At 44.6% G+C, this 10,362-nt stretch overlaps 1 protein-coding gene across 4 annotated transcripts in view; it reads right to left on the bottom strand.

The window, feature by feature from the left end:
• Window positions 1-7,993: 7,993 nt before the first annotated feature.
• The window catches only part of SLC8A3 (solute carrier family 8 member A3), a 164,902-nt gene continuing 162,533 nt past the window's right edge, over window positions 7,994-10,362 (bottom strand). For all 4 annotated transcript variants that reach the window (XM_079990018.1, XM_079990020.1, XM_079990019.1 and 1 more), the window contains 2 exons: window positions 9,514-9,789; window positions 7,994-8,544 (listed from right to left, as the gene is read on the bottom strand). In XM_079990018.1, coding sequence (XP_079846144.1) covers window positions 8,168-8,544; window positions 9,514-9,789 — 653 coding nt within the window. In that variant the 3' untranslated portion in view covers window positions 7,994-8,167. The remainder of the gene's footprint in view (window positions 8,545-9,513; window positions 9,790-10,362) is intronic.

Genomic DNA, 10,362 nt, shown 5'->3' with positions numbered 1-10,362 from the left:
TGTCCCATTCCATAACTAAAGGAAAAGGCATTGCACACAGAGGCCACTAGGTGGCTCCCTCTGCAAACACTGTACACCTGGAAGAATGTTCCCTTCAAAATTTAAAAGGTGCGCGCAACATTTTGGTTGCGTGAACCCTGTCAGTGGAAACCCTGCTCAAGTGCTTCTGCTTGCGCAAGGAGACTTTCCTCCCTCCTCTCGTACCCACTGAAATTGGCTCCGGGGGAGTCAAGGGAACCCAAGAACGCATGCAGTGTGAGAGGCTTTACTGTTCCATCTGCCCAGCAGCAATCTTTGTGCAGAAGGAATATTTGCAATAGCATGGTGCTGAATTCCACCCAGCGGTGGCTGCCATAGGTTTCAATGGGTCATGAAAACCTTAGTAGCTCCGATTCAGTAAATACAGTTCCTTAACTTGAATAGGAGAATTGTGGATCCACTTTTAGTTGATCAGCCATTCTCTCTCTCTTTTCTTTTTTCTTAAACCACACATCATCTCACTTTCAGATTTCACAAGACAGAGGAACTCTATGCTTCACTACAGGATTGGCATGCATTCCTTAAAAGTCTTACCGCTCTCTTCTCAATGCAGAATAGTGATTGTTCTCACACCCTTCTAAGCTTTAACAGTATTGATTTAGGCTTCTGCTTCTGGCAGGGCTCCAGCACCCTCCATAGAACAGCAGAAAAGTTTAACGCCATGAACAACAAATGATCAACATTTGATCATTTACTGCCATATTGCTCATTTATTTTGAAAAGCTGTTCATTAGATGTGTTTTTTATATCCATTATACCAAACATATTCTTGATGTAAACATTCAATAAATTCATGGGGTTATTTATTTATTTATTTTTTAAAAAACCCTGAACAGTTTCCCAGCATGCATTGCCTGTTGAATTTCTGCCTGTTCTGCAATTGCTAAAGGTGAAAGAGCCCCCAGAAAGAAAAACATAACCTGCATGGTAACATTTTTAGGTGACAGCAAGCTCTCCTTTTTTGGATGCTAATGCTTGCTCCAAACTACAGCATTTTCCTCAAGCTACAACCAGCGCCTGACACGGTCTTCTGTTGGATCTGCGCTGCCACAGCCAGAAGAGGCCTTGCTTTGCAGCAAGCTGGCTGCCTCCGGCACTAGGTGCAAAAATGACGGCTGTAATTAAAAAGTTTCCTGTCTACATAGTGATCTCTGTGTATTAGTAGTGACAAGAGGCTCCCAGCAGGGACGCCTCCCTATGGCAGACCTGCGCTTGGAAGGGGCCGAAGGAAGAGTCTGCTGTTTTCTTTCAAGCTGGCTAATACAGTCAAAAAGGTTAGTTCTGTCACAGTGAACTGAACTGTGCCATTTCCTAATTAAATTAATTCAAGTGAGCTCCTCAAGCATTGGAAGAAAGGGCATAACTATTTCAGGTGAGGAACAAAAGCGAAGTAATGCTCCTGGCTAGATTCATGCCAGGAAAGAATTAACAAGAAAAGGTGGAAGCTGCATTCTAGGGAGAGTCTGCCTTTATTAGGCCCTGCATCAGGAAAATTCCTCCTTCTGTTTCAGCTTCTTGGCTGAGGTGGTGCTTAAGGTCACATTACTGCACCTGGGGGTTTCACTGACACATGGTTTTAAGTGAGGCCTGACTGCTTAAACACCATCTCCTTCCTCAGAGGAAGAACATGGGCTTGGTTCTCACATAATGCAAAGCCGTGATTTATTGAACCAACCACAAGCTAACTACCAGCTGTCTCACAGGTGACCAAAGTTGTTACTCAAACACTGGGTTTGTTTCTCATCTATTCTTGCCTGGTGCCTTTGTAATCAGCTGAGCACCTGGGCTGAGGTGACCCAACAAATGATGGCTATGAGAAAGTGCTGGATTTGCACACCAAGCTGTAGTTAAAGCAAACCAAGGTTTGTAAACCAACAATAAAGTATGGCTTCAGGTAGTGGTTTACTGACAGGGGGAAAAATCATACTCATGTGCTGATGCTTATATAACGGTCAGGAAAGAGTAAATGACTCTTTGGAATGGTGCTCCCCCCACCCCCATGAATGGAACAAGAGAGAGAGAGGTTGGGGTGTGTGTGTTCACATCCTGGGAGGTTTAATGCAGGTGACGGACCAAGAAGTCAATGTTAGAAGCTGGCGGGTGGCTGGCGCATCCTTCCCTCAGCATGACGAACAGAGCAGGCTCCTCAAGTGAGGCTCTTTACATAAAATACTTTTCCTTCAGCACCGTAAACCGTGTTTTAATGAAACATAATGGAGGCACATTGCCTTTAACATCTCAGTAATGGCTTTAATAACTCCCTGAGCTTTCTAAGGCTGTGGACTGAAACCCCAAAAGACTTCAGCCAGGAATGTAGAACAGGAATGAACCTGCTGAAAGTGGCAATTTGGGGCAGCATGAGAACCAATGGGAGTTTCCCCCTTGACTTGAGGACTGTGCCACAAAAGCTTTCCCTTGCAGAAAGCGGAGCAGAGAATCCAGAGGCTTCACCTCTTCCAGAGAAGTCTCCCCCTGGTTTTTCATAAGTTCAAACTATGGTTGCCGTATTTCAAAAAGTAAAAACCAGGACACCCCAAAATTGTTGAGATTTTTAAGGAAACCCCCCCAAATTCATGACTTGCCTAAGATTCAGGACAAAGTGCCACCTTTCAGAAATTCCCCCAGGATGAAATTTTGTTATTTAATCGTGGGAAAGGGAATAATCTCTTGGGCTGGGACATGAGTGGAGTGGAGCTCCACTTGCAGGATGCTCCCACTGCCATTATTTGGGCAGGGGGGCAGGAGAAGGAAGGCAAGCAATTTTCGTGGGTTCTCTTTCCCTTGCAGCCCCCCATTTGCTCTGCAGAAACAGTGAGGGGTAGTAGAGGGACTGTGGAGTGGAAGGTGAATAAGAGAGAACCATATCTCCCTCTTTCCCAGCAGAGCCTTGGCTGGATTGAATGAGTAAAGGAAAGGGACACTTAGTGGAGTTCTAAACATTTTATAGTGGGAGAAACCAGTACGATGGCCACACAGGGTTAACGGCTGACTCTTAGCTGCTTGGAACCTACTTACAGCCTGCTGCACTAGCACCACAGGCATGGCTGTTGTGGATTTGTGGCTGTACTGCTCACCAAAGCAGCTGGAGAAGAGTACAGAGAGTGAAGAAAGAGCTGTGAGGCCTTTCCCCATCCTTTGGACAACCTGGGAAACTCAGCACACCTGCTGCACCTAGAACTGGGTGTGGAGGGCCAGCGGAATGAGACACAAATGTGGACAGCCTGAGGAGATGCCATCTACTTTGGGGCTGCCCATAAAAAGCAAGTCTACATTGAGAGACTATCCTGTCTGCTGTTTCCAGGAACTCCTCTAGTTGTAAGAATTTTGTGGGTGAGTTGAGAGTTCGATTGCACCTGGGCAAGAACCTGAAGGCTGAGAGGGAGCGTGTGTCAGAAGGAAAATTGATTTATATTGGGTTTTTTTATATATTAGTAACTTTTTATTAATATAACTGTATTTTTGTAATATTTTGTCTGTTGCTTCTTTTATTGTACCCTTCTCAGAAATCTTTTTAATAAGTGGTCTAGAAATTAAATAACCAATCAATCAAAACAAAGACAACACAACAGTTCAGTTTATTTTTCTTGTATTTAATGACTTAAAAAATAAAAGGAAGGAATACTCCACTGATATAGTTGGCCCAGAACAGTTCTTTTCAGTGCGTGTTGAGGGCAGCAAAGTAACCATGAGATGGGCAATGGCACTCCTCCCAGGCAAGGTGATCTTAAGAAAGAAGTGGATGGGAATAATGTATCTGATACCACACAAGGAGACATCATTTAACGGCATTTGCTGTACCCAAGTTAGGTTTATTAACTAGGCATGGGAAGGCAGAGCTAGGCTGGATCAAATATGAACTCACCTGATGACCTTGAACCGCCCAGGCCAGTGCTCAAATAAGAAAATAAATTAATGACTGGCCACACAGATCATGTGGCACGAGAGCAGGAAACCAAGACACTTGAGAGACAAAGCAGGTGAGATGATAACAGCTTTCGTTGGACTGGACTGAATGTTATGACCTTTCAAGCCTTGCAGAGCTTTCTGGCAGGCAGAAATGAGAAGCTCAGAGGTCGCGCTGCTCAGCCTTAAGCCCACCTCACAAGGTTAGTGCAAGGATAAAATAAGATCTCAGCTTCACTCTCCAAAGCTCCTTTAGGGAAGAGCAGGAGGCCCATGTGACAGACGAACCCAAGCACATATATAAACAAGCAATGGTGGGAAAGCGAGCAGTTAAGAAAACAGAGTTGTGGTAGAAAGATAGTTGGAACCAAGGCATTGGAACACCTAGCAGGTGTGAAAGAACATAGTGTTGAATAACAGAGATTATATATGGTTGTGGTAACTCTGATTCTCCCCCCTGTCAATAAAGTAAAATCCAATTACTTTTTTCTTATTCCAGAAGAGCTGATCCTTAGACTGCTAGCTTTTCATTTCTGAAGTCAAGGCTCCCTGTAGGGCAGGCACCAAAATATTTATTCATCTAGATTTCTAGCTCCCCCTTCCTCTGAAGCACTAGGACAGGCAAAAGCAAACCAACCAAAACTAGGTCAGAAAAGCACGGCTGATGTTTGGGCTGGAGCTGGGATGCCTACACAGGGTTACAAGTGGTTCCGTAAAAAGGAACCAGCTTTGTGACTTTGGGCGCAGCTCACCACTCTTGTGCCCTGATGCAGCTCTCAGGCAGCCCCACAGGAGACCTTCTCCAGTCCACAGCGCCCTTTCTTCTCACGCACATCTCCATTGGGATGATCCACTTTTCGCGTAGTTTAAGAAACCTAATTTCTTCCTGGAATATAGCCACCTTTAACTAGGGTTTCGTTCTTGGGGTGTGAACCTCCTCACCCCCTCTTAAGCTAGTTGCCTGCGTGACCAAAGCACACTCATTTCTGTCTTTAAGCTTCTTTCAGAGCAATCTTAAGAATGCCTGTTTAGAAGGAAGCCCTATTAAGTTCAGTGGGGTTTGCAGGCTACATCTACATCTACGTCTATCTCTCTGTGTTTATCTTTTGTGATAAGGAACTACAAACGTAGTGTGGCATGTATGAAAATTCTCTGTGGTTTCATATGAAAATAAATACTTCATTTTCTTTTCATTCGTTGTCATAACTCTTTAAGAACATTTCGTATTTTCGTATTTAGTAATGCATTCCTTTGGCCACTGCAGCTTTCTTCTTGCCGTTTTATGCAGCTGCCCATGAGTGGGGTGTGTGTGTGTGGGGGGGGGGTGCACACACCACCCAAATCACTCTCTCCCACATACCTATTTTTCCTGCTTTTAAAACTTATTTACTATCACTGATCCACTCTGATACCACACAACAAAGACACTCCTTTTCCTGAATTTCTAGCTACTGACTTCTCTGCACCCCCTTTAATTGGCGCAGTTAGAGCACCTAAGGTTTTTGACAGAAGAAAAATCTCATTTTTTTAAAAAATAAAGCGTAACCTCCCCCAATTTATATATATATATATATATATATGTAAATATATGTGTGTGTGTATAGATATAAGTATAGCTTTTATTACCAACCCAACATTTCATTTGCAACTGTTTATATAATATTTTTCTTTTTAACAATTACCATTGGAAATTTAAAGGGTGCTTTTTTAGAATGTTCTTCACATGATGCAACCCCACCCAAAGAATGTTGACAATTAAGACTACCCCCCTCAATCTAACAGAAACCAGAAGTGTTGGCCCCCAGAGGAGGGTATGAAAGAAAAACAACACAGACGATTAGAATGGGAAACATCACATGAGTTGGAAAAATATTGTCAGTACTTCCTTTATAAAAAAGGGGAAAAAACCCCACTGAAACCCTGCCCCTCACACCCAAGGGGATTGGGATTCGCTTTGTTGTGTATACAAGATGTCAGTATACTACAGTAACCAGCCATGTAGCATTATCCATGAGGTCATACTCTGTCTCAAAAGAGGTAAGGAAGTCATCTGGCCGGAACACCAAGAAATCGCCGAAATAGGTTAATGAAATTGTGTCCTAGATCATGGTGTTTCATACAACGAGCTTTGCTGCCAGTTTAAGACAACAATGATCATTAGGTAGATCTCCAGATGTTTGGAAACACACTGCCCTCACTTGGCTATAACACACCGAACCACAGTTTAGCATTTTTTACATAAGCCCGTTCCCCATCCTCTCCTCTGACATGGCTGTGAGGAGCAAATGGGAAGCAGTAGCTTCTATTTTAAACTAGCTGAGGATTCTTCTTTCATTCAAACTGCACACACTGGTAAGTTTTAACCATGCTTTATCCAAACAAGCCAGGGTCAAAACAGCACCTTAAATTTGGCTTGGTCCCCCCCCCCTTCCTAAACAACTTACAGTCATACCTTAGTTGTCGAATGGAATCTGTTCCGGAAGTCCATTGGACTTCCAAAAACGTTCGACAACCAAGGCACAGCATCCAATTGACTGCAGGAACTTCTTGCACTCAATCGGAAGCTGCGGAAGCGGCAGACATTCGGCTTCCAAAAAACGTTTGCAAACCGCAACACTCACTTCTGGGTTTTCTGCGTTCCGGAGCCAAAAGGTCTGAGTCGCAAGGCGTTCGAGAACCAAGGTACGACTGTATATTGTAAAACTAATTCTCAGTTTGGGCATAAAGGCAAACTGTGTTTAGCTGAAAATGGATGCTTCCAATCTCTCCTATGTGTCTTCCTTAAAAGAGAAAGGAGTTGTGGGGTGGGGGTGGGGGAGCACATGCCTGAGGCTTGTTCATGTAACATGAAACCATAGTCTAGTATTACATCAAAATGCAGTGTTTGAGAGCTTCCGTTTACAAATGGGATGTTAAAGCAGCTAGCAGATCACCATCCATGAAGCAACCACCTGGCACTGCTCGCCACGAGGGACCACCAGAATTTCATTCCTCCTCCTGTAATGTTTTTATAAGAACAAAGCCAACCCATGAAGAAAATGCTTGGAAGACTTCGAGCGGCACCTTAAGACCTCAAAGATTTCTTTTCATATGCACCAACAAATGTGAGAAAAAGCAAATTATTTACATCAATTCATTTCCATTTTTTTCTTTAGAAAAAGAAATATTCTCTCTTTTCTCCCATAAACAGAACAAACAGTCTATTGTGATCAAAAAATGAAAACAAAATAGAGAGGGGAAAATAACTTGTGCTGTTTTTCATTACTCCTGTTTTCCACACTGCAGGCTCCCACCCTCCTGCCTTTGTGTTGGTTTATTTATCTTTCAACTATATATATATAGTTCTCTGTAGTGCCAAAAGCTTTAAGTTAATTACACAAAGAGAATTGCCATATTCAAAATATACAAGTTACATACAATAATGTTACAGGTTGTTCTTTCTTTCTTTTTGGTAGCCCACGCAGGTGACATTCTCCAGCCTTCAATGGTATATTTCCTGAATGTGTCTGTCTGTCTGTGTGTCTGTGTGTCTGTGTGTCTGTGTGTCTGTCTGTCTGTCTGTCTGTCGGTCTGTCTGTCTGTGTTTGCATTTCAAATGCAACAGGCTAGCACTGTAACTCTAAAAGAAAGTGAAAAGAGCGAGCTTTTTCATAGACATTGTTTATGCAATGTAAAAAGAAGAAGAAGAAGGAAAAAGAAAAGCATTTTCATCTCCAGCACTGACACTGGCGTGAGGTTTGGATGTGTTGACCATTTTCAGGCCCTGACTGAGTGCTAAAAAAGGAAAAATATAGATCAAGTAAGATTTGCCACCCCCAGTTTTTTTGTTTTTTAAAAAACCACCGAAATATCCACCCAAATTATTTATAGGCTTTCCATCTGAATACGTGACATTTGGTAAGGCGGAGGAAGGAATAAAGTTGAGGTCAGCAGCAACGTTTGAACAAATAGGTACTTTGAGAAGCTGCTGGCATTTCTGATTTGACTGGATGGGATCAGCGGCTGGGTTGACATGGTTGGCTTTATTTTAATTGTCAGGGTTCCCCCCCCCCCCCCTTGTATGAGGATAGTTTTGCCCTTCTTAAAGCCCAGTTGTCCTTCAGTCTGGGCCGTTATGGAATCTTGATTGATAGCTGTCAGTCCTGGTTTGACAACGCTTTGAGGACTGGCATCCAATGAGGTAATGAAGGAGGGGGAAAGCCCTCCCTTCTTCCAGCTCCGTGGCTTAGAACCCTTTGATGTAGCAATAGGCCTCCAGGGTGGCAAACAAAATGTACAGGAGCCACAAGCTCACAAAGAGCAAAGTTGTGGCAAGTCTGCACCCTTTGGGGCCCCCCAGTTCCCCTCCGAGGTGAGGCCGCCTCCGGTACAGCAGGACGCTGACGCAGACGAATGCGAAGATGGTGAACAGCGTCACAGAGAAGGCGAGGGTGCCTGCTGACACGTGGAACTCCTCTCCCTGGTAAGCCCAGTAGATGGCGGCCACTGACCACGCCAGTCCAATGCCCAAGAAGACGTTGACGGCATTGCTGCCCGTGACATTGCCAATGGAAGCATCTGCATACACGTCCTGGACGGCGGCTGCTTTGCTAGCAAAAGTGTCTGAAAGTGAGAGGTGAAACGAGGGCATGAGGAACAACGGAAAACAGCGGGAGGTGGGTCAGTCATGCTAACTTAGAGCAAGATACTGGCAGACAGAGGATGGAAGTATCTTTTTGGGGTGCAAGGAGAAGAGTTGGAAACGTAGGCCCCACTTCAATGAGGTGGTAAACAACCCTGTGTCTGGGCTAGAGCATTTCAGTCTGCAGTGAGAACTCGCATAGTGGCAAAGGAATTTCATCTATCTGTTTATTTGTTGTGAGGAGGAGCATTTAGTCGTGTGAACCCCAGCTGCAATCTGAAGTGGTGCATCCCAGGTTCAGGTATGACTATCACCTCAGAAGAATCAAGGCATATAATCAGTGGAATATGCATTAATCTAAAAGGTTTATAAGCCACCTTTTAGCGTAACTACTCACATACGGGGGCAACGCACAATATGAAAATCACAGATTACAGTGAAATGTATTCAAAACATAAAAGGCAAAAAAGGTAAAGGACCCTTGGACAGTTAAGTCCAGTCAAAAGCGACTATGGGGTTCTGGCGCTCATTTTGCTTTCAGGCTGAAAGTATTGTGCGTTAAGAAACCTCTTAACTGTGGTAGTCATTTCAGATAACCAGCCATCATAGGAAAGTGTGTGCTTTTCATGTAACAGATATGACCATGTCAAGGGGATAAGTTGGTGTGTGGTTACATGATTACTTCTTTTCCCCACAACCCTGCTCCCAAGCTATTTCCAGCACTTGTGCTCCCAAACAGTCTCAGAGACTGGGGGAAAATGTGCAGCATTATGGGGTAGAAAAAAAGTTGTGGAATTGCTGCACCAGGAAAGGAGGAAGGCAATGGCAGGCAGGGGAAAGGGGGAGCAGCCTCTGCTGCTGCATCTCCCAAGCATATTCTGCCCCCCACCGCACTGGTATGCCTGGCCAAACATAGAGAAAGCCAACCATTCACCCAAGAGCCTCCTCACCTGGAACTGAAGTCCCAAAGGCCACAAAGATAACAGCAGTCACTGAATCCTTGAGGCCAATGGTGCAGCCAAAGTGAGAAGCCAAGTCTCCAATGACGGCGGTGAGCATGCCGATGATCAAGATGGACACGATGAAGCAAGCCCAGCCGTTGCAGTACTCGGTGGGCGGGACGCAGGCAAAGAGCACCTTCCAGAAGACTGTCAGGAAGTGCATGACATAGTCAAAGCAGGAGGGCAGGCGCTCTTCGCCAGACTCATCCTCGTCCTCATCGCCAGCTGCAGGAAACAGGAAAGAGGAAACACTGAATTGGTAGTCTCTGTGGGAACCACACTACATTGAGCGTCACCACTCCACAGCATCGCAGGAAGTTCTTGTGAGTTCTGGTACTTGCTTTCTACAGCTGCTTTGTTACTCTGACCTTCTGCAGTAGGGGTGGAGAACGTGTGTTCCAGATGTTGCTAGACATTGTCTCCGATCATGCTGGCTGGGGCTGATGGGTGTTGGAGTCCAACAACTTCTGGAGGGCCAAAGATTGGCTGCCCTTGACCTACATCTACCCCCTCTACCTGCAGACATGAATAGCCCTTCCTGGACATTAACCTGCCTTCCTTGCTTGCAGTATTCCCATCCTACCTTGCTGCTGCCTGACCCTCCCAAAAGGTGCCTCAAAATCTGATCTTGCCATGAGTCGTTAGACTATGATTCTTGCCGGCAAGAACATTCATGACCTTTAGAAACACAGAAGTAGTGAGTTGCTTACTTTGGGAAGCTAACCAGGAGATATACTGTCCTCTAAGCTGACCACAGTAAAAGCCTCTTTCCACTCAGAGGTCTTAATTAGAGCTGGA

Source organism: Podarcis cretensis (genome assembly GCF_951804945.1).
Source record: "Podarcis cretensis genome assembly, chromosome: 1".
Classification (NCBI taxonomy): Eukaryota; Metazoa; Chordata; class Lepidosauria; order Squamata; family Lacertidae; genus Podarcis; species Podarcis cretensis.
The sequence above is the reverse complement of the archived record's forward strand: the minus strand, read 5'-3'. Positions and strand labels throughout refer to the sequence as shown.